The sequence below is a fragment of the Xiphophorus hellerii genome, chromosome 5 (assembly GCF_003331165.1).
Source record: "Xiphophorus hellerii strain 12219 chromosome 5, Xiphophorus_hellerii-4.1, whole genome shotgun sequence".
Taxonomy (NCBI): domain Eukaryota; kingdom Metazoa; phylum Chordata; class Actinopteri; order Cyprinodontiformes; family Poeciliidae; genus Xiphophorus; species Xiphophorus hellerii.
Genome location: NC_045676.1, coordinates 33,448,145 through 33,472,725, shown reverse-complemented (window position 1 = coordinate 33,472,725; position 24,581 = coordinate 33,448,145). Strand labels below are relative to the sequence as shown.

Sequence of the window (24,581 nt, the reverse complement as noted above, 5' to 3'; positions counted from 1 at the left end):
GCCAGATTAAAAGGTGAAAAAAGTTCCTAACATTTTAAATATTGAAAAATATATATTTTTTCCAACTTCAAGTAGGATTACAACAAATGTTTTTAACATACAGGTCGTAGTTTTGGACAGATGATGTCAAGAAGCAGCGTCAGCACATCCAGAGTGAGGTGGAGCTGGCCGATCCTGGATCTGATGCTTGCCGGGATGTCGGCCAACATGGTGGACAGAGCGTTCCTGCTGCTGAGGAGGCGAGAGGTGGCCTGCAGAGGACACCAACAGGAATGCTTCAGAGTTTCTGTTACAAACACCCAAACTAACCTCCTCTCTTTTTTCATCAAACTTCTCATATTCAAGCACAAGACTGTAACCTCCTGTTGGCTGTGAGGATAGCTGATGCGAGGCACATGCGTGTGGGCAAACAGGAAGTGAAACGTCACAGACAGGAAGGGCAGATATCTCAGCAAGGAGAAGTTCTGTCCATGCAGAATCACTTGGTTCAGCCTGTCGGAAAACAGTAGCCAATCCAGAGCCTCAGACACGCTCTGCAGTTTGGGGTCCCGCACTCTCACTGACAAATAGTTATCGTAGAGGCCCTGGAGAAAAGAGGGCAGTTGCTTTAATGTCATCTGTGCAGAAATTGAGCAAAGAAAGAAAAAAAGCATTGGTGAAGCTGATTGAGTTTATTACCTGAGAGATCTTTTCATATTGTCCACTTGATGAAGCGAGGTGCAGAATGTGTTGAAACCTCTGAAAGCCACTTCCTGAACCAGGTGCCTCTTCAAAGCCTTTGCCAATATGTTTTCTGGTCAACACAAACCAACTTTTCTCAGCAACCAGTTAATGTAAAAAAACATTCTAAAGACCTTTGTATTTATAGCCAAAGAATTATTCCCTGACTGCTTGTTTGCACTCAACATTTTACAATTGCTAAAAGCTATTGAAAGAAAAAAAAAAAAACATTTCACAGGGAAAGCCTGGTATTGTTTACTAAATGTAACATTTCATGTTCAAAGGCCAACACTGAATAGTAATAGTGTTGGCATAATATGTAAAGCAATATAAAGGTTCAATATATAGGATTAACACAACAAGAGGACAAATGTTCCAGCGGGTCTGAGGATTTCTGCTGAAAGCTTCATTCTCTGTTTACATGTTGATAGTTGATCAACTTTGTCCTGAATTAGCTGCTGAATAACTTTTCTGGTGGTTGGGTTTCTTTTCCCACAGAGAACTCAAAGAATGAGTCACTACAAGCATTCAGACTGTTTATTGGTCAGATGAGTCCTGGGCAGGAGAACCAAATGTAAACACAGGAAGCATCTGCTTCACTGTCGCAACACTGCATAATAAATTAAAATTAGCTTGATAATTTCCATTCTGATCATTAATAATTTCTGAAGGGCAATTTGTTTACAGTGACAAAATAATTCATTTTATTTATGATTTCTGTTGTGTGGTTTTTATTTCCGTTTTATGTATTTTTTTTAGTTGCGTTTTATATTTGGATATTTAAAATGTCTTCTAATTACTGGCCCCTCTCCTCCCCTCCTCTTTCCCCTCACCACTTTCTTCCCCTCATTCAGTTCTGGGTGGGAGAATTTTATTACTGGGTGGGGATTTATCACATTTTAAATTAAGCAGTTGAGAACAGTGGGTTGTGATTCCTTTCTGTACACTTTCTTACTTGTCTGTAAATATTATTGACCATTTGTGCATATTGTATTGGCACAAAAACATCTACAAGTCACGACAATTAGTGGAGCAGTCCCCTGTTTACACTAGAGCAGTGGTGCCCAAAGTGGGTCCTGGAGGGCCGGCATCCTGCATGGTCTAGTTCTCTCTCTGGTTTACCTGGATCAAATGATGGCTTGTTAGAAAGCCTAAGAACACTGACATGCTGAAAAGGTTGTTACTACCAGGGAGAAAACTAGAACATGCAGGATGCCGGGCCTCGAGGACCGACTTTGGGCAGCACTGCACTAGTGGTATGCCCCAACCACACAGCCACTTTGATGCTGGCTTGTTTGTGTAGTGGGTTGAGAAAAAAAGGTTAAAAAAAATCAATAACTAAATAGAAAATACACCCCCTATTTTTCTATCGGAGTTGGTCTTGTCTTTTGTCTTTGTTTTTTTCCTGTGTGTGTAGACGTGTTTGTTGTGTGCGTGTGTCTTCTTGCCAGTGGGGGCGCTCTCGCGCCGCTGTGGGTCTAGCGAGGAGAACGAGTTTCCTGGCTCTGGGCATGCGCGGCTCAGAATAAACGAGCTCTGCCAGAGTAACATTGTTTCAACTCGCTTCCTCTGTGATCCACAGGTAAGATAGAAGGCCACTCTCATAAGCCATGTAAAATGATCTGTACATATATAAAGATTAATTTCGGAGTCTATTGTATAACTTACATGTATAATTGCAAAGTTTTGTATTGCCGTTGATCTGTGTCGGCGTGTAGCTTGCTTTTTGTTGTTGGAGCCTTGGGGATTTTTAAATTTATTTATATCACTTGATCGGTCAGTATTGTTTGGGTAGCATTATAATATTTTTGTTTCTTATAACAGTGTATTTATTTGTGGTGGGCTTGATCTCTTTTGTGGCCGCTGTAACAGTTACAACTGACAAACGTTAAAAAAACAGTTGTAACTGACAAACGTTGGTGTGTCAGTTTACTGTGTGTTGTAGATGGAATGTTTTGTTCAGTTGGGTTATGTTAATTTAGGATTAGATTTTCTTAATTTCTTTTGCTATTATGTTATTTTATTTGAGGATTTTATTTTATTTTATTTTATTTTATTTTATTTTATTTTATTTCTTTGTGGAAACTCCGGATGTTGTTGACTGCATTTGAATTGTATTGTGGTTGTGTTTGTTTAATTGAAAATGCGCGGCTCAGAATAAACGAGCTCTGCCAGAGTAACATTGTTTCAACTCGCTTCCTCTGTGATCCACAGAAATTGGTTGCAAAGGATTCCTGTGCCTTTGCACCGCTTGATACTGGCTCAGATTCCCCTAGGTCTGGTGCCAGTAACATTTGCAACCGGCTTCTAAGGCAGGATGGCTAAGGAGAGTATCAATCGGGTAAGGACAGATATTAATGTTTGTTTTAGTGTAACAAAAATAAAGGGTGTAATTAAACAAAAAGTGAAAGAGAGGTGGCAAAAGTTATGGGTAGAAGAAAGGAAAGGATGGTGGTTTTATAAAATGAAAAAGAGAATTGGACAAATGAGAAACACGGAAAGAAAAAGGAGAGAAGAGATAATTATTTCATGACTTAGAATAGGACACACTGGATTGAATAGCACATTATTTTTGATAGAAAAACATGAGACAGAGAAATGTGAGTGTGGGGAAGATGAGACAATAGAACATTTTATTTATGTTATTATTTTGCATTGTAGGAATTACGGGATTCAGAGAAACAAGTTAATTAGGAACCTCAGTAATATGAAAATGAAATTTGACATTGTTGATTTACTGCAAAAGGATTCAGGAAGCAGAGGGTATCAGACTATATTAGATTGTTTTTGAAAAAGTGTAAGTTGTATAATAGCATATAGTTTTTTGTTGTTGTTTTAGTCATGTGGTCCACAAGCCTTACCGGTTGGTGGCGGTAATGCTCACCTAACGTTTTTTCCCAACCGCCAAAAAATTTCAAGAAGAAGAATGAACCGGCTTCTCAATTGAATTCTACTCTGAGAACTTTTGTGGTAAGTTTGGCGATATTGCTTTTATCTTAACTGTGTTTAATGAAAAATAACTGCATTGTTTTGTGCCTATTGTAACCCAGGTTATTTTGGGGCAACCCAGACATTTTAATAATTGAGGTGCTGTGCTAATATTTGTGCTGCAGTCAGATGGTTTACACCAGTGGTCCCTAACCCCCGGGCCGTGGACCGGTACCGGTCCGTGGACCAATTGGTACCGGGCCGCGTAAGAAACAATTAAATATTTCCGTTTTACATATTATGTGAGTCTGGAGGAGCTTTTATTTTGAAAATCCTTTTACCGGACTCTCTCGGTTACATCTTGCGCGCCAGCATTGAGCCCACAAGCAGCAAAATGAGTAAGAAACATATCAGATGTCTTTGGAAAGTTTCTTTGCGAGCCGAAAAGGCCCAGAGAAGAGACAGGAGAATGGATTTATCCCGGACCGGTAGGTGATTCCCACATTCCAAGCCCGCTCTGCATGATATGGTGACCGGCTCGTTAATGAGGGAATGAAACCTTCAAACTGCTTCGCCACGTAGAGACCAAGCACCCTGTGCATAAGCAACACTTCGGGTGTCATTGTCTCTCATCGCTCCCAGATGAAACCATCTCGTTGCAGAGAAATAAGCTCAGGGCTCCCATTAGTCGCTATCGTAAGTTAAAATTTTCGCGAAAGTAAAATATTCGTTTTTGTGGCGCATCTGTATCTTATTTCGAAGGGATATGTAAACGTACCATAGCGACCCGAGTCAGAGAGCGTTAGGGCAGTGGTCGAGAGTAGAGGAGTAGAGCTTGTGAGTTTTAGGTCTGGTTCACACGGCACGATTTAAGGATTGTCGGCCGATTTTGTGACCACACACGACACGAGCCGATAAAAATCCAACAGGTTCAGTCGGTTCGTGTGTCCAGCCACACGGCAGGAGCAACACACCACACGAACCGATTCCACTCGCGAACATCCCGACTCCAGAGGAAAATCCAGTAAAACCCCCAACAATACCATACGTGAATTTAGAATAATCAAACACAGATTACGATGTAAAAGCAGCAGTGATAGTTTGTGGACTCATTTTAAACGATAAAAGACGTGACAAATAGAAAAGTCGTTTGATAAAAGATGGCGGGAGCAGCCGCTCTATTTGCTGCACTATGATTTGAAGGTGAGTTATGTTTTAACATTTTTAACTGAATAAACATAGCCACAAATAATAAACATATATAAAATGACCTTTACATATAGTAATAAACATTTCCACATATCACCTCTGATGTCGACCGGACTCTCAGTTTCCATGTGAACTGTTTGGGATTCCCTCCATTCTTACGTCATCGCGCTTTCTGATTGGCTACCTGTCACATTCAACAGGCTGCGTTCTCGCTCCCAGTCAGGCTGCTAAATCGGGCCAAGACAATGTTGAATATGCCTGATTTTAGTTCGGGCATAATCAACACACCACTCACTGCAGGACGTTGTAAGATTGTCGTAAAGGGAAAATCGGGGAAAAAAAAAAAAAAAAAGGCTTTAGCTGGAACGCCAACATGCAGAAGCATTATCTGACGGTCCCTGGGCGCAGCAAAATTGCCAAGTCTTGACAGGTCCGCGGTAGGGGTTGAACCAATTAGTCGACTAGTCGACTCTAGGACGTCTCGCGAGTTTTTACATTTCATGTCGACTAGTCGCAGTCATGTGATTGCCGGTGGTGACAGCCTGTGCTGATCTGACAGCACAGTATACGTCACAAGACACAAGAAAAATAAGTTAATACATTAGTTTAAATGATATGTAGATGGATGCATATTTGTGGTTTTACAGTGTTTTTAAAAGGAGATGGAGTTGCAGCTGCAGTCCACTACAAAACACGAGCCGTCTAAAACTCGCCCCCTTCCCGCTAAGGATGTCACTTAGCCGGCTCGCGAGTGTCTTTGTCACGACGATCTAACTAATACATTATGATGTTATGTTGCTGATTAAATAAAGATCTGTGGTAATGACAGCTGCTGATTAAATAAAAGCCTGTAGTTGGTAATGACAGTGTATACTTGTCTGACATATATATAGCCATGAGTTCGTGCTAAGAATGACACTTCGTGCTTAGAAGTGTCATCAGATCAGCTGTCAGAAGTGTATGACACTCTGACAGCAGATCTGACAGAACACTGGCTACAAAATGGCGTCTTCAAAACAGATCGAGGACAAGCCCGCATCTTGTCAAACAGGTAGAAATTCGTCAACAGTGTGGAAATATTTCACTAAAGATGACTCTTCTGGTTTAACTACCGTAACATGCAAAATCTGCAAAGCTGTGCTGAAGTACAACAAAAGTACGACCGCGATGCACAGTCATTTGAAAAGGCATCCGCTAATGCTAGCTCCTGAACAACCGGCTCGATCCAGTCAGTTGTCAGTAACTTCATTCATGAAACGCCCAGCTGTGACAGGACACCGGCAGCAGCAAATCACAAATTTGCTTGTGAATTTCATTGTCAAAGACATGAGACCACTAGCTGCTGTCCACGGAGAAGGATTTAGAGATTTGCTACAGTTTTTCGAACCTAGCTATGACGTTCCGTCTTACAACACTCTGTGGAGCGCTATTAAACACCAGTATGACAACCTCCGTGAAAGAATCACTAAAGAAATGAAAGATCAGAGTGTGTCACTGACAACAGATCAGTTTGGCTTGTGATGTTCCAAAAGCACCATGTAGTCAGTGTGATAATTTGACTCCTATAGTAACTATCCAGAGATCATCAGCATCAGCCCGTGTTTAGAAAAAAAAAGTCAGACCCGACTTTGTGCAACAAACTTTTCCCCGCTGCTCACGAAGAATCTCCAGAATAGACTTAGTAAAAGCAGGAGAAGGGGAGAGTGTGTGTGTGGGTGGGGGGTCAATATTTGCCGTGAAAATAGCTAATAAAGCCTACAAGTAGTTGTGAAGGGTTTTTGCGCTTACGTCACTATGACGTCACCGCGACTAGTTGACATCGACTCGACTATTATCATGATGTAGTCGACCTTAAAAAATATGTAGTCGTTCAACCCCTAGTCCGCGGTAATAAAAAGGTTGGGGACCACTGATCTACACCACACATTTTTGTTCTGTCTTATCATCTGGATGTGACAAATCCCTTCTGTGGCTCACTGTTCTTTCTGCTGGATTGACAGTTTTACATTAATACATCAGGTCCTGTACTCCATGTTGTACCTACATTGTATCCTCTAGTTCGGCGGTTTTCAAAGTGTGAGGCGCGCCTCCCCTAGGGGGCGCCAGAGCACTTTAGGGGAGGCGCGGTGCGAGGGAAAAAATAAACCGGAAAAGAAGCTATCTGCTTGCTGTCTTGCGCATAGCGTGCGTAATTGTTTTTTCCTTTGTATGCCTCCGCTCTTTCATACTGCACGCTCTTTTAGCTCGAGATAAATTGTTTAGATGAGCCACCAAAAGAGTTCCACGATTTTGCAACTGCTTAGGTTTTTGATTTATTTTTTAATTTCAAGGAAATGTGCAACATTTACAGATGTGTTCCAAAGATCTGATCAAAATGCTTTTGTTAAGATGTGAAAACACTGTTGGTATCTCAAACATTAAACTCAGAATCTCAGATGTAACGTTTGTTTGAGAAAACGGTTGAAAAATGAGTTTGGGGTTGTTCTTATCATTAGAAAAATGAAAAAAGGGCGTATTTGCCACACAAAGGCCCTGATAAAATAGTTAAAATGGGAGGAAATGTTTTAAAATGTTCATGTGTTAAATTTCATTCAGATAAAGTGTCATTTTAAAAGATGAGATGGTTCTAAAATAAAAGCAATTAGAAGGTGTTTTGTAGTGGCATTTGTTTGTGTGTGAGTTGATTATTGGGGGGGGCAGCAGGCATTGTGCTCCTTGGAGGGGGGCTCACCCTTTCATACTTTGAAAACCCCTGCTCTAGTTTATGGAACAGTATATGCATAACATAACCATTATCTGTGTCACAGTGAAATGCCACAACATGGTGATAATTTTAACATGTGGAAAAAACATTTTTTTACATAACTTCCTTAATCTTTAATAGAAGTTATGTAAAGCCACAAAACAACAGTTCATTAATCTTAAGACATTTCAAGATATTTAAAGAGTATTTTGCTAAATCAATTTTTGAGCTTTGCATCATCTTGTAATGTTATTCTCTCATCAAAATCACACCTGGAGTGTTGCTTTGATTCTTTTATGCAGGTTTGAGAAATCCTTTAATCTCCATGGCAACCATTTAGCTGTGAAGTACAGCTCCTCCTCGTAGCTTTATTTTCTAAGCTTCAGAGCTTCTGCCTCACAGAGCAGGCCTTCGCCATCACTCCCCACTCGGCTCCTTCAGACTAGCCAGCAGCAATTAGCAAACACCTGATGGAACTTCTAGTCTGCTGAGCTCATTGTAAGAGCTAGTTCTCAGCGAAACACAGGAAAAAATATTGTTAAAGGGTTAATAAAGGAGCAATATTGTGATGAACTCCTGAAGGCAGATCTTCAGGAAGAGTAAGAGTTTTTAAAGAGACAGACGCCCAATTTCAAGGAATTAAATCAGGAAGTAAAGTTTCTTTTAAGTCATTTTTTAACAACTGAAGATATAACAAACAGTTACTTGATTGTGCTAAAAAATGGCACTAAAATATGCCTGTAAAACACATAGTACTGCTCCTTTAATTTATTATTTAATCATTTTCCTGTATTTTATTTGAAATATTACTAATGTTTTAACCAATGTTTTGATTTATTTTCTTTGGAGCTGCTGTATCAATCCAAAGGTAAATGCAGTCAAAGATCCCCAAACCAGGAAGATCTCAGGCTCTTCTGCAGGTTCTCTTCTAGACTTCCCCACTGCTACAGTTATCTGTCAACACCACCACTCACAGTACACACAGTTTACCGTTTAGTACGTGGTAACTGGAAGATCTCCTGCCACAGATAGAACAAGCCTTTGTTCTGGTCCTTCTGCCCAACAGAGACTCTTTGGATGATTCTGGAGTCCAGCTGCTTCAAGCCACGCCCATGCAGGAACTACCCAGACAGGAGCCATATGCTAAATATGATGTGATGCAATGCAATGTAAGACAGACAAATAAGAGGTTTCTTCAGAAAATCACCAGGCACCTGTAGTGTGTTGATGCAGGAGCGGATGTCATTATCTGTCTTCTCACACAAGCACATCAGAGCACCTGTGTCTGCTTTCAGGCCCTGCAGCGTGGAGATCTGGGAGAGAAAAAAGAAAGAAGAGGAAAGTCTGAGCTTTAAAACTTGTCTTCATGTGAGTATTTACATGTTTAAATACTGACCTCTGCCAATCTCTGAGAGAGGCGAGAAGGCTGAGTTTGTGGGAAAGCCAGAAGAAAAGCTTGTTGCCTGAGAGGTCTGAGAGCAGGAACATAACTAAAAGAAGGGGAAAAAAGTTGAAATATGTAGAAATGAAACATTAAAGACATGAACTGATGTGAAACAGAAAGAATCCCTCTGTTAGTTTTGAGGTTGTGCAATCTGGGTCATGATGAAATGAGTCTGTTCTTTACTTAGTTCTACACATTAAACAAATCTAACCTCCACTGTACAAAAATACAGAACAGATTCATCACCATCAATATTTCTTAAAGATCAAACTAAAATGAAGATCAATGTGAAAAAACTAAGTACACCCCATTAAGTCCAGCAGCTATACCTTCCAACATTTGTTTATGTCCAAAAAGGGTAAAACCTATTTGAGAACATGGATTCAAACATGAGGCGTCAAACATTCTTTTTATTTAAATATTTTCTCTTGAAATTTTGTTGGTTCAGCTCCGTTTTACTTTCTGTGAAGAAAAAGAGAAAATTGGATACACTCACTTCCCGTGTCCAAACAAAAGCAAAACCCTAATGTATAGATTAGTACAGATAGGTGGACCTGGTGAGCCGGTCAACATGAACAAAAAAGTACAGCAGGGGGCCAACAGAACACAGGGCCATGGAAGCCCCTGCAGGGAAACCAGACTAAGGCAAAAATGGTCCAAAAAGAACCTACTGCAAACAAAAGAAGTCAAAACAGGACAACCGTTTCCACCGGGCCAAAATTACAACAAAAAAACCCAAACAAAGGTTGTGGAGTGGGAGAAGAGAAAGACGGTATTCTGAAGATCAGCCTATTTATAGGCAGGAACAGCTCAAAACAAACAAACAATAATTACAAATTACATTTAATTAACCAAACCCCAAAAAACACATCTGCCTGTGACATAGTTGGTGCCAAATTCAGTTGTTGGGATAACAGACTCTATATGAAACACAAACACCTTTTCCTCTACAAAGTGTTTGTATAAAGACAGGCAGTCAGGTCCTGCAGCTGCAAAGCCAGCCCACACCATCACTCCTCCAGCACTGTGCTGAACAGCTGGGATGAGGCGTTTGTCTACTATGGAGCAATGCTACAATTTCAGAAGGATACTTTGCTGTTAAATGTCATTGTTTATCTTACAGGTCGTTACATATGCAGATGATTGGGCGAAGCAGTACAGACTCCTTCTTTTTCTTCTTGGCCGTCTCTGTCCCAGCATCCCCACCGTGTGTGTCTTTCCTGTTCAGCGCTGATAACAGGATGTTGATGGCCGCCTGCAGAAGAAGGTAATGTTTAGACCCGCTCTAAGTCACCCAGCATCTCTCAGCGCAGCCTCAGGTCGTTACCGCCGGCGCTCCGTCAATCTCGTCAATAATCAGGCAGTTGGGCCTCTCATTGGCTCCTAGAACAGACTTCATCTGAGTTGCCGTGTCGATGCGTTTCTGGAAGACCTCTGCACTCCGATCGTCGCTAAGGGAACAAAGAGAATTCAGATCAGGATTAAGCTTCTTGTTTAACTCTGATGATGAGTCCTGACTGCAGAAGGTCTGACCTGGCATTGATTTCCACCACATTGTACCCAGCATGCTTTGCTATGACATGAGCCAAGGTGGTCTTCCCTAAACCGGGAGGTCCAGACAGTAGCGCCACCTAGAAGGATACACAAATGCGTTGTGTTCCAAGTTCACATGATGGAAACCATGGCGATGGTGCAGCTGCTGAGTGTCTACCCGGTATTTGGGTCGTTTGTACTGGTCTAGTTCAGCCTCCAAGATTTCCTCAGTCATCTCCATTTTGCTCTTGAAGCGGTTTGGATTCTGACTTCCCTGGCTGAGTTTGAATGAGTTCTGATTGGCTGATTGTCTGTCGGAGCGAACAGGGCGGGATTTCCTCTCCCTTCCAAACACCACGTTGTCCCACAGCTTCAGCCACTTCAGCAGACACCGGTTAGTGAACTGGAAGAAGAGAGCAAATCGCAGCATGAGCCCCTGAATCCCGAGAAGGGATGACCACACACAGAATGAAATGGGAGCGCTTACATCATCACTGAGGAGCTCAGTGTAGTGACGCGGTGAGAATCTCTCCACCCACAGTTGGGATGTTTGTCCCTCGGCGTCTTGGGGATCCTCATTCTCCTGGTCCTCGGTGTTTCCAGAGTCAGTAAACACATCGTTTAAACTGCTGCAGGAGGAGACAGCAGTTACAACATCCATTTCTCTTCTCTGAGTGTTCAGATAACAGAAAGGCAAGCGAGTTACCTGACCAGCAGCTCAGTAAGACGCTGTGACTCAACAACCTGCTGGTGATGCTGTAGGAATAATTTAAAAAAAATAAGAGCAGGTGTTTAGAGTGCTTCAAAAATATAGAGTGTCTCCTGGTCTATAAGATCGAAACCTTATAATGTCTGCACACGCTCCTGATAAAGCTTTGGTGGTGTGAACAGATAGGACCTTGAGAACTCATTCAGACATATTTCCCACCATTAATGTGACACTATTGTTGTATAACTCAGCTGATAAAAATTGTGTATCTGAAAAATCTCTTCAATAAACAAAAGTATTAATGACTCTGAACTCATCCAATCACTGAATAGATGCTTAGAACAGATAAATGTGTGGATGTGCAGTTTTGTTTCTGAACAGAAACAAGTTATTATCTTTGGACCTAAAGAGGAACGATCTAGAGTTGTAGATCTAGAGTCAATGCACAGCTTCAGTTATTACAACTAAATACCAGCAATCAGGCCTGAAACCTGGGAGTAGTGATGGACTCTGACCTGAACCTACAGAGCCACATAAAGACAGTCACAAAGTCGGCCTTCTATCACCTGAAGAACATTTCTAGGATTAAAGGACTAATGTCTCAGCAAGATCTAGAGAAACTAATTCATGGGTTTATCTGTAGTCACATTGTTTACTACAACAGTGTCTTTACAGGTCTGCCGCTAATCCAGAATGTTGTTGCTGGCATTCTCACTAAAACCCAAGAGGATAGAGCCCATCGACCCAGTTCTAAAGTCTTTCCTTTGGCTCTCTGTAGCTCAAAGAATAGACTTTAAAATACTGTTGTAAGTTTATAAATCACTGAACAGCTTGGCACCACAATAAATTTAAGAACTGCTCCATATGTCTCAGGTCTTCTGGTTCTGCTATGCAACCTCAGAACCAGAATCAAAATGGGGAAGCAGCGATCAGCTTCTATGCACCACAAATCTGGAACAGACTTCCAGAAAACTGTAAAACCAAGTAAAACAGCTAAAGCCTTTAAATCTAGACTAAAAACCAATCAGTTTAGATTTGCTTTTGAACCATAAATGAAACAATGACCAACAGTTTTATGTGTATGCATGGCTTTGATGATGGTACTCATGAAAATGTAATGTTTGCCACTGGTTTCTCAATTATTGTTTTTCTGACATTTTATTTTTATGTTTTTATGATGTAAAGCATTTGAACTGCCTTGCTGCTGACATGTGCTACGCAATTAACTTGACTTATTTTTTGATTGATTGATTGATATTGTTATACGTTTTGTCCATCTGTGTCAAGTATCTGTATTCTATAAGAGCAATACACCTAGACAAATTTCAGATTTGTCTAGGTGTATTGCAACAAATGACTTGACTTTAGTAGAACAAAAGCAGCACTTGATGGAAATGAAATACAAGAAAAAGTGACAAAAGACTGAATAGGGGGATGGACAGACAGACTGATAACTTTTAGACAGCAGGATATCAATCCTGATATCTAAAAGTTCCTGTCTTTATTAAAAACATCAAAAATGCACCAAATTCTAGGCTTTTCCAGACTCTACAGGGAAAAAAAAGTCAAACTTGTGGAAAGCTGTTCCTTAAAAAACACTTTGTCCTGCTATGCTTTTACTGTAATGATCCAGTGGGAATACCTCATTTCTGTATGTCCCAGTCAAATCCCTACCCTCTGTTCAGACCCACTGGCAGTTTTATGACCTCACAGAGTTGCACTGATTGACTCACCCTCTCAGCCTCCTGTTCTCTCAGCACTCTTACTGGCAACGCCAGCAGTCCCAGTGCACCATGGGAGTTTGGCGAGTTCACAGTCTGGAGAATTTGAGGGAAAATAGGTGATAAACTTCCAGATTTGTTCTGGAGAAGCTTAACAGACATGTAGGACTAACGCTGAGAGGATTACCTTTGTATCCGCCTCTCCCTTCTGTCGGAGGTAGACCCGATTTCCCGATGAGTCTGTCACACTAATGAAGTCTCCCTCCAAAGGCGGGCGCCTCAGAACACACTTGGATGGTGGGGGCGATGTGACGGGCCGCCTGGGTGTCTCTGGGATCTCAGCCAAGCCACTGATATCCAACACAGCAGGAGTAGATCTACAACACAAACCAATCCCTCTCATTTCCATTTAGACATGCAACATGAAACTTTTTCTTTTCAAGCTGAACCTCTGTCTCCCTCCTTGTGTACCTCTTTGTGTATTTTTCCCATCCCAACATTAAGTTCTGATACCTGAAGGTGTTTGACGGCTCATAATGCTCAGGGGAGGATGGAGGCGTGATGTTATCATCCTGTGACGGGACGTTCCTCTGCTGAGTTTGGGATGCATTGAAAAGACGCTTAACAACTCCCGTATCTTGCTTCTGCCGCTTTGCTTTATGAGCTGCAAGAATTTTACTTTCAATCAGATTACATTAATAATAATCACAATGAATAATAATTAAAGGCTGAACTTACTGCTGGGTTGATTATCCAGAAGGTGCTGCATGTCTGAAATGTCGTCTCCCTGGACCTGTTTCAGACATTGTGCCGGCTGGAAGGTTTCCTCTAGAAGATTAAATTATAATCTGTCATTTTCTTGTTTCATCAATGGCTTATTAATTGCATAAATAATCCATAATAAATTCACACTACGAATACAGTATATCAAACAAGTGTTTTATCTTTAATAAACTCTTCAGCTTAAAACTCAAATTAATTTCACAAATTGGGTCAAATGTTAAGGCTATCCTTTATAGAGCTTTTCATAAATGGTTGGAATATTTTGCCCATTTCTCCTGAGAGAACTGATATAACCAAGTCAGATTTTCAGCTTTGCCTTCAAGTTTTCAATGCGATTTCTTTGATTTTGTTTTAAACCACTTTGTATGTATGATCAGTATTAGTCCTTTGGAAAGAGTTGTTTTCTTAAAATATGTCTAAATATATCTAGATATGCCTTAATTTCCTTTAATGTTTTTCACAAATCAGAATCTTACACCACAATAGATGTGAACTTTACCAAATGGTTTAAAGCCTTAGGCAATCTCAGTGTGTTAAGACTTACGACTTTTAAGTAAGCTAATATTTTCTGAAAATAAAAAATTCTCCTATTTTATCCAGCCATTTAGCAGAATAAATATAATTTTTATAATCCCCAAATGACCTAAATATGAAAGGTCAGTCTGATCTGATTTACTGTCAAGCTGTGAGAAAGAAAACAATGTGGTTATGAGCTTTTTTAATCAGTGAATGTAAATATGTGGTTTCAACTCCAAGTCCTCTATGATAGTGTTTCCCAACCCTGATCCTCAAGGCGCACTGCTCTGCAGGATTTACTGTAGATGTTTCCCTGCTACAGCACCTATGATTTCAATATATGGCTGATTAACAGGCTTTTGTTGTTGTGGAATCATCTGAATTAGGTGTCTTCAATCAGGGAAATATCTGTATGGCATGGTGCAGCCATATGTACACAGAATCAGTGTTATAGAGAGAAAAAAAGCTTGATTAAACCTGCAAAAACATGGTGGCAAAAGGTTTACAAAAGCACAACTACATAAAAACTCTAAAATATAAAACAACAATTTGCTTATTTTGCCATTAAAATTAAATTAAAATAAATTTGAACATCAAATTACATAAATTAATCGTTCACTCAATTTTAATTAGAATAGAACAGAATATAAATATCCATTACTGTCCCACATTGTACAGAAGAATAAAATTATGTTGACAGTTAATATTTGTGTTGTTTGGTTGTTTTGGACTAAGGCTTGCTTTTATCAAAAGGAAACGTACTGTGTCACTCTGACCTTCTTTTCTGGAAAGTCAAGAAGGAATTCGGATTTGGAGACATGTGGAAATAATAATTGCTAAACTGCTGTAAACACCCATGTAGCCAGATCTTGAAATGCCCCAGCTGTGGACAATTCCGGGAAACTCTCATAGCACTTCAGCAAAACGCGAGCCGAGAGACCTGCGTCAACTGGTTGAGAATTCTACATACACACATATGGGCATATCTGAGTTTAAATACGCCGTGCTCACAGCAAGAGTTGGGGTTTTATGTGAGTATGTGTGATTTGGGTAATGCAGGTGCGCCCAGAACCCTCCAACGTTGGCCCAAATAAAGCAGACATAAAGTTTAAGGACTCACCCTCCATCTGAGCTAACACTTCGAGCTCGTCGGCAAACTGCTCCTCGAATTGGTCTTCAATCTCAAAAAGTTCGTCGTATTCGTCCATTTTTCGATCATGTGAGAGCAAAACACAACCTGAAAAACAACGGCTGCTATATCCAGCCCCTAAAAAAACAAAGAAACTGTTGCTTTCATCAAGGTTTTAAATCTAGCTTCGGTGGCAGCCTCCATTACAGAGGGATGTTCGCGGTCATTTTTGTTGCGATGTTTTGCATCCGGGTAACTCGACTTACCTGACACCTGATTGGCTATCACAGTTTCCTCTTCTTCTTCTTCTTCTTCTGTTGCGTTTTATGGCAGTTTACAGACTTTGTGCATTACCGCCATCAACTGGACGAAGATGTAACTTCAGAAATTAATTTTTTACTATACATCTTCAAATAAAAAAAAATTACTAAATTATATTCATACTTATACACTCACACACATACATACCAAATCCTCTCAGCTAATTTTGCCTTTTTTAAATATTTAATAAGTGCTTGAATTATGTCATGTGATCGATGCTTCCCTAATAAATTATCCATAGTTACTGAACTCCCCATTACCCTTTCCAGTTCTTTCCTCTCTTTTATATATTTTCTACAATAAATCAACACATGTTCTACTCCTTCTGTTTCCCCACAATAAGAACAATCACCTGATGGATGTTTCCCTATTAAACCACTATTAACTAGTATGCCCAATCCTCAACTTTTTGTTTCAGAATATACAGTATACTGCTACTCCTGTTTTACCATTTTCCTCTTTTGATGCATCTGTATATATTTGTGTCATATTTTCATACATTATTTCTAAATACTGCTGAATAATTTCATACAAACCTCCACAGGACTGTTCTATTGTTTTGGTTTCTAAATTTACTATTGGCAATTCAAATAACCACGGAGCAATTTTAGATTTAATTACAGTTTTACAGCATGCTATTTTATTTATCCCCAACTGATCTGCATAAATATTTCTTTCCCATCCAAAACTCCTTATGTTATGGCCATACTCCCAACATTCTCTGAATACCTATTTGTAGGGTGATTTTCCTCATGCGCTTGTAAATGTAACCAATAATTTGCTGACAGTTTCATCCACCTTAAGTCCATTGGCATTTCTCCAGTAATCACCTGAAGAGCAGGAATTGGAGACGTTCTAAAAGCACCACTTTAGCTTGGATTCTATCTAAATCTAATCACAAAGAATTTGCAGCTGACTTATAAACAATACATCCAGAGTCCAACACAGATCGAATTAAAACATCACATAATCTTTTCAAAGATGTGCTTGTCGTCCCCCAATCATTCCCTGACAGACATCTCAAAATATTAATGCCTTTTTTACATTTACCAATAATCTTTTGCATATGCATCTCAAATGAAAGTTTTACATCAAACCATACTCCTGGGTACCTTACAATATTTACCTGCTACAATTTTTGCCCATATAATCTAAGATCTACTGTGGGATTAACCCTTTTTCTTGAAAAACATATTACTTGTGTCTTCTCAACAGACAAATGAAATCCCCATTCATGTGATTCCATTAATTGCTGATTCCATTCTATTTTTTAGGGTTAGGGTTAGGGTAGGTAACCCTTTTGTTATGTTCCTTGTTTTGTTATACAAGGAGAGAGAGAAGAACAGGGAGAGATTCTTGAAAGTGAGGAGGAGCAGACCACAGATTTACAGAAAGAACCAGAAGAGCTTGAAAAGCAGTTTGTCCAGCTATCTGAAGCACCCATTTCTACAAGTATGGCCTCTGATTTAGGTGACAGAGACACTGGTCCTGTTAGGTGACAGGACCAGTGTCCTGTTTACTTGTTGCCTCAGTAGGTACTGAGGCAGCAAGTAAAGCAAAGTGTCTTTGGCACACAGAATAGAGCCTTTAGTGTAATTGGTTCCAGAGTTTCATCTAGCTGGAATACTCCACTACAAGGAATGCTGCATTTTGCTATAGTTGTAGGGTGTTTGGCAAAAATTTAAAAAAGGATGAATTTGTAACTGGTGGGGTAAAAAATTGGAGAAAGGCACTGAGCTTGTTCCGTAAGCATGAAACCACACAATCACACAAAGACAGTGTGTTTTGCTGGCAAAGCTATAGAGCTAGTTTGTCAAAGGGAAGTATTGTGCAGCAAATAGAAAGTGCAAATTCCTCTGACATCAGTGAGAGAAGGGAGTACCTGAAATGCGTTGTGGCAGTGACCTGTATGCTGGGGAAACAGGTTATTCCATTTAGAGGTCATGATGAATCATCTGACAGCCAGAATAAAGGGACATTTTTGGCATGCATGGATCTTCTGGAAATGTTTGACCCTTTCTTAGAAATGTACAACCCTCCATCCAACACCACCTATCTTTCAGCAGCTTGCCAGAATTAAATGATGCAATGCTGTTCAGAGGAGGTAACGGCAGCTATTGTAAGTGAGATGAGGGAGTCAAAGTTGTACGCCATTATGGCTGATGAAGCCAGAGATGGAAAAACTGAACAGCTATCGATCCGTGTGAGATATGTTTCAAAGGGTGTTGTAAAGGAAAGATTCCTAGGCCTCACAGAGTTGACAGGCTTCGATGCTGCATCAATATCAAATGCAATTGAGAACCAGTTAGTGGAGAAAGGTGTTGATGACTTGAAATGTGTGGCTCAAACCTATGATGGGGCAGCAGTTATGTGTGGGCCAGTAGGGGGTGTCCAAGCTTTTATTCGAAAAAAGCACCCTGACGCAATTTATATGCATTGTTATGCCCACGAATTAAACATAGTCTTATGTCACATGTGCAGAGCCATTTCTGAGGCCAGAGAGGTTTTTGACATGCTGGAAAGTGTTTACTACTTTCAGTGTCTCTTGTGAATCACCACAAGTTTGTTGCCATGCAAAGAAGTCTGGGGTTGCAGCAAAGTGAACTTGTCCAGTTGTCAAACACACGTTGAGCATGCCAACTTCGTTCAGTAAATGAAGACTTGACAACTTCCCTGCCATCATTGAATGCCTATCTGCCATCAATACAACTTTAGCAGTAGGAATGAAGACAAGACTCTGCAAGTTTTCAACAGTGTGTTTGCTGTTTGTTTTCCACACTCTACTGCCTATAACAGAGTGTTTACACAGATACCTGCAGAAGGAGAGCACTGAGCTTGCCCAGGCAGTGATACATAAAAATGCAGTAATCGATTCTCTCAAAGAGAAACGCAATGATGCCACTGCTGCAGATGTTCATGCCAAAGCTATGGCCTTATGTGAGGCTAACCAAATAGCACAGGATCCTCCTATGCAGAGGCACAAGACAAAACAATTGGAGGACTATGTTGCTGAGTCTGCTTGTGGGGCAGGCAGTGAGGCTATTACTTCTGAGATGGAAGACCTCAAACAAAAGTTACTGTTTCCTTGCTTGGACAGAATGTTGGTAGAACTCGAGAAGCGTTTTTGTGACGTTGGTGAGAAATTACTGAATGGAATTAGTACGTGCAGTCCAACATCAGACCAGTTCTTGTCTGAACCAGCACTTTTAAATCACTACCACATTGACCTCAAATCAGAGGAGGTGTTGGTAGCCAATCATTAAATGAGTCGCAAAAGAGAGACTGGTGAGGCTAAAGACATGTTGAGTGTGTTCAACTTACTTGATGCTGACATGTTCCCTTCACTTGAAACTACTGTTCAGTCTGTTTTGACAATACCAGTTAGCAGCTGTAGTTGTGAGAGGTCTTTTAGTGTCTTGCGTCGTCTCCATACCTGGCTCAGGAGGACCATGGGGCAACACAGGCTAAATGATCTGGCTATAATGTCCATTGAGAAAGAGGTACTTGACAGTGTCAGTTCTGAAAAAGTCATTGACAGACTTGCCAGCCTTAAGGTAAGGCGACACAGTTTAGTTCTGCGGAAGTAGATAATGTTTGCTTAAACATTGTTGTAGAGGTTAGATTTTATTGCAACAAGCAGTGTTACAATATGAATAGGTTTCCATTATTTCTTCTCTTTTTTGGCTATTTTTCTTCATAATTTGACTATTTGAAAGTGTCAATGGTTTATATATTTGATTTATTTATGTGATCACCATTGAAAGCTGTTAAATGTTAAAAGCATCAACCTTGTGGACAATGTTTTTTGAACCATAAAGGAAAGGATGAACAGTCATAAAGCTACCCCTAGTCAGCCACCTAGTTTCATGTTAAAACAACAATGCTGTATTTTTGTAGATGTATTATATTTCTGGTCATACAATTGTATAATTTTCCCACACCTGCTGCTTCAGAGGAATTGTTGAGTTAGACATTTACTTTTGTTGGTACATTAACTATACTCACTATGGGGATGTAAGAGGATCTCTACACTTTATTAGAAAGTAGTTGTAGTTTATTTAAAAAAGAAGTAAATACATAAGTTTCTCTAGCATTTTCTATTATTTTGGTAAATACATTGTAATCAACAAATATGTTATTCTATAAAGACTTTCCAAATTTTTTCTAGTTATAGTTGATTTAGTCTATAGAGTAATTCCTGGACTGGATATTCACGTTTTTGGGTTTCTCAACTACACTGTTACATTAGGTGTTACATAGTGCAGAGAATATGTTGTGGCGAAATAAAAGCATCATATAATGAAGTGAAAACCAACTCATGATGCTCAGTCACTCCTCTTTTCTTGAATAGTATTTTAATATTTTCTGGCAGTCTTTTTTTTTTTTTGCTTTATACATTATTAGAACTGTTTGTAATTTCAAATCAAATCAAATTTTATTTGTATAGCACATTTCAGCAGCAAGGCATTTCAAAGTGCTTTACATCATTACAAACACAGAAACACAATGCAACATAGAATCAACAATCAAAACACGACATTAAGTCAAGTTCCATCAATAAATTTGTAATTGATTACGTTTCAAATACAATACTAAACAGGTGGGTTTTTAGTCGAGATTTAAAAGAAGTCAGTGTTTCAGCTGTTTTACAGTAAGTGGTTTGATTACTGCTGTTTTCAAAGCCTGGGGGAAAACGCCTGATGAGAGCAATGAGTTTACTATTTGGATCAGATCAGCAGCAATAACAGGCAGGACTTTCTTAAAGAAATGTGTGGGTAAAACATCCAGACAGCAGGAACTTGAGCTTAGTTGACTTATAATTTCCTGTAGGGTTTTATAATTAAGTAGTTGAAATTGGGTCATTTTTCCTGTATTTGTTTTGTTTGGGTTCAGTGTTGGTACTGGCTTTACAGTGGATGTACAGATTAATCCTCTGATTTTTAAAATTTTCTCTAAAAAGAAGCTGGAAAACTGGTTGCAGGCGGCAATACATTGGAATTCAGGTGGTAACGTTGTAGGAGGGTTTGTGATTCTGTCAACTGTTGCAAATAAAGCTCGAGCATTGTTAATGCTTTTGTTTATGACATCTGCAAAGAAATCCTCTCTTGCATGTTTTAGTGTTAAATGATAGTTACGTAGTCTTTCTTTATAGATGTCATAATGAACGTGAAGTTGAGTTTTACGCCATTTTCGTTCTGCCCTACGGCAGAGTTGTCTTGCAGATCTAACTGTGCATTTCTCCATGGAGATTTCTTCCTACCAGACACAACCTTCATTTTAATTGGGGCAATGGAATCAATGATATCTGAAACTTTGGACTGAAAATCATTTACCAACTTATCTACGTCATTACAGCTTAAGGGTGAGGAAGAAGAGTAGATTTGATTAAATGTTTCTGCTGTGTTTTCTGTGAGAGAACGTTTTGTGATGGTTGCTGTTTGTCCACGTGGGTTAAAGGATAAAGAACTGTCAAAGATAACAGGAAGTGATGCAACAGGGCGACATCAGTTACAGAGACATTGGAAATATTCACACCCTTACCGATAACCAGGTCCAGTGTGTGTCCTTGAGTGTGTGTTGCTTGTTTGACATGTTGTGTTAGACCAAAATTCTCTAAAATATTAGCAAGCTATTTTGCCCCTCTGTCTTGGGGGTTGTCAACATGAATGTTGAAATCACCGACAATTATTAAACACTCATAATCAATACATATGAGAGATAGAAGCTCATTCAAGTCAGTAAAGAAATTTTCCACATATGTTGGAGTTTTGTATAAAGTTACAGTCAAAGTTCGTTTGTGGCCTTTAACCTCAGTTCCAAGATACTCAAAAGAGGTGAAGTGACCCAAGGAAATTTTACTACTATTTATGGTATTCTTAAATATTGAAGCCACGCCTCCTCCTTTTTTATGTTTTCTATTCTCACTGAAGAAATTGTAGTTAGGAGGCGCAGATTCAATTAGTATGATTGGTTCATTATTGTCATTCAACCATGTTTCTGTCAGAAACATAACATCGATATTATGCTCAGTGATGAAATCATTAATTAATAGAGCTTTAGCACAGAGAGATCTGGTATTTAAAAGAGCTAGTTTAAGTGACTTGGAGGCCAATAGTTCTTCAGTCTGAGGTTCCTTTAGGCAAGGGAACAGTCTGATGTTTGAATTAAAACAGCTGTATTTTATGTTTCTGTTTCTTGTAAATTTTCTTGTAGTTATCCGGACAGGTAATGTCCTGTTCTGCAGTGCCGAGGGGCCAGACATATTCTGGAGTAAGATGGGTGTAAAGATAAAGTCTGGACCCCGGCCTCAGACCTCAAGAAACGCAGAGTGATGGATCCTCTGGGAAGTTAGAGTCAGGTGGCTTAAATGAAGTGAGGTCTGCTACGTGAGCGCTAAGGAGAGACGTGCTGAGGCGAACCTGTTGATTCATTCCATCCGTAAATTTAAGAAACTCCGGTCCAGAAGACATTTCGTCATAAGTATTTTGTGAATCCTGTGAATGAGTGGGTGAGCAGAGAGGGAGGGGGGAAGGAAGAAGGGAACCAGTCGCTCTGTCTGCAGTCGATGTACCAGCTTGTTTTGGGGTGATTTGCTCCTGATAAGCGGAGGGTTCCATCCTAGTCAGACATCCTTGAGCCTGTTCTTCTGAAGCGATGATCACGTTGCTGTCCTTGTTGATGAAATAAAAAAAGGTTTGCAGTGAGTAGCTTTGTCCCATGTTTATTAAGATTGCGTCCGCCTCTTCCAAAAAGGTGAAAGCGCTGCCAGTAGATCCAGAGGTTATCGATGAAGGTCACTGAGCTGGCAGAGCAGGTTTTAATCAGCCAATTGTTTATCATGTCCAGCCTGGAGTGTTTTTTGTCTCCCAATTGAGGTGATGGAATTGGACCACTGAGAAATAACTTCATTTTTAATTTTCCCATAGTGTTCAGAAGAATATTAAAGTCCTTTTTCAGAATCTCAGATTTCTGCTTTGCCAGATCGTTGGCTCCAACATGCACATCTAAAGACTCAATATCTGGCTGATCAGCGGTTAGCGAAAGAACTTTACGAGTTAAATCAGATACAGTGTCACCAGGAAAAGAAATCACTCTCGTTTTCTTGGGATTGCAAATGTGACTGATTCCATTTACTGCCTCATCTCCAACAATAAGCACTGTTGGCATACCTTTCGTTTTCCTGGTAGCCGCTTTGTCCTTTGGAGCTTTGGGGGGTGGATGTGTTGGTTTTGCCTCATTGTTGATGTTTGAAGGCGAGGTTTCACTCAGAGGCTCAGGCTGGAGTACAGAAAATCTGTTTTTCAGTGGGATTCCCACGGAGTCAGAATGTTTTGAGGCCCGGGCTGGTCGCTCTGTCCTTGGGAGCGGGGTCAGTGGAACCGTTTTGGTTGCAGCTGTTTGTTTATTTTTCTTTGGTGGAGCAGGTGTTGAGGTTGAAGGTGGGTTTCGGCTCAGAGCCGGCCACGCTGATTCGTCCAGGTGAGGGGTTCTCCCTGTCAGTCGCCTCATCGGATCTGCGGTGTGAGACTTTTGCTTCGGCTTGGCACCCAGAGCGTTCCAGGGTGAGCTGCTTGATGTGAGGCGTACAACCTCTCCATTGATTTGAGGAAGAGTTGTCTCATTTCCACTGGTAGCGTTGATTTCAAAGTTCACCTCCAGCTGTTTGATCTTCATTTCTATAGACTGAAGTCGTTGTATAATACTGCTAATGTCCTTGGGGTCGGCCAGAGGCATTTTGTCCTGGTTCAACTTGGAGATGAAGAAAAGTAAGGTAAAAATAAAAGTAAGAAAATCCCCCAGTCCTTAGGTTTGAAATAATCCAGTTATGATGTCAATAATGTAAATATAACTATAAAAACTGTCACTTTAAAAAATAACTCACATGCAAAGTTATCAGTAAGGACGGGAGGGAGCAGGACAAGCTGTTCCTCCTTCAACTGCCACAGCAAAAGTATGTAAATTTCACTATGTAGTGACTATTTGTCCCAAAACTCAAATTAAAAAAACCCCAAACAAACAAAAAAAAAAACTTAAGGCTTGAAGGTGATCAAAACAAAAGGTGAATTCAACTGAAATAGTCACCATGATGCTCCATGGACTCTGGCTTACACAGTCCAAAAAGATCAAAAAGTCAAAAATGCAGTTCTTTGTTGCTTTATTCCACAGTTCAGGCAGAACAAGTTATAAGCTGATATTCTGACTGAGGACTGACTGACTGAGGACTGACTGATTGGCTAGACTGGTAAAAAACCTTATGACCACCCACGTGCATAATGAGCTGCCTAAAACCTACCTATTTATACTGTGAAACACCCACGTCCCAAACTGAAATTAATTAACTAATTAAGTGAATTACTACCCAAAGAACATATAATAATAATAATAATAATAATAATAATAATAATAATAATAATAATAATAATAATAATAATAATAATAATAATAAAAAACAGGAATCAGCTTCTCATTTATCTTCCAGATTATGCTTCACTTTGCGTAGAAATAACAAATTAAACAAAAATTCTAATTATAAATCAATTAGAAAATAAGCAAAAAATAAAAATGAACTAAACAATCTAAATTCTAAGATTTAACTACAAATAGAGAAATAGCTCCTACACACTATGTAAATAAGTTTTAACAGGTTTGGCTAATTAATTGGTGAGTATTATCCTGGTACTTAGCCTTGTTAATTACTCTTGTTGCTCTTTCTTGAAGTTTGATTAGTGTCTCTTGTGCTGTTTTGTCATTAATCACCCAAACTTCTCTGGAGTCACTTAAATAAAGTCAAGCTAAAGAACATCACAGAATGTTAGCAGATGTTT

The 24,581-nt window shown here is 39.8% G+C and overlaps 1 protein-coding gene and 1 long non-coding RNA gene across 3 annotated transcripts in view; one reads left to right on the top strand and one right to left on the bottom strand.

Moving 5' to 3' along the window:
- chtf18 (CTF18, chromosome transmission fidelity factor 18 homolog (S. cerevisiae)) overlaps positions 1–15,803 on the bottom strand; it is a 46,660-nt gene extending 30,857 nt beyond the window's left edge. Inside the window, exons 1-17 of one of the 2 annotated variants that reach the window (XM_032562061.1) lie at positions 15,427–15,803; positions 13,746–13,835; positions 13,521–13,671; positions 13,195–13,384; positions 13,020–13,103; positions 11,284–11,333; positions 11,065–11,203; positions 10,756–10,980; positions 10,578–10,675; positions 10,372–10,495; positions 10,166–10,299; positions 8,997–9,090; positions 8,815–8,913; positions 8,591–8,721; positions 679–793; positions 360–584; positions 102–251 (exon numbers count right to left, since the gene is read on the bottom strand). In XM_032562061.1, coding sequence (XP_032417952.1) covers positions 102–251; positions 360–584; positions 679–793; positions 8,591–8,721; positions 8,815–8,913; positions 8,997–9,090; positions 10,166–10,299; positions 10,372–10,495; positions 10,578–10,675; positions 10,756–10,980; positions 11,065–11,203; positions 11,284–11,333; positions 13,020–13,103; positions 13,195–13,384; positions 13,521–13,671; positions 13,746–13,835; positions 15,427–15,514 — 2,187 coding nt within the window. In that variant the 5' untranslated portion in view covers positions 15,515–15,803. Of the gene's footprint in view, positions 1–101; positions 252–359; positions 585–678; positions 794–8,590; positions 8,722–8,814; positions 8,914–8,996; positions 9,091–10,165; positions 10,300–10,371; positions 10,496–10,577; positions 10,676–10,755; positions 10,981–11,064; positions 11,207–11,283; positions 11,334–13,019; positions 13,104–13,194; positions 13,385–13,520; positions 13,672–13,745; positions 13,836–15,426 lie in introns of both variants that reach the window. The other variant, XM_032562060.1, reaches the window with a different exon arrangement.
- Positions 2,002–5,718, top strand: LOC116719535 (uncharacterized). Its single transcript, XR_004339211.1, has 2 exons — positions 2,002–3,061; positions 3,560–5,718. It is a non-coding gene; the product is annotated as an uncharacterized LOC116719535 (long non-coding RNA).
- Positions 15,804–24,581: the final 8,778 nt, after the last annotated feature.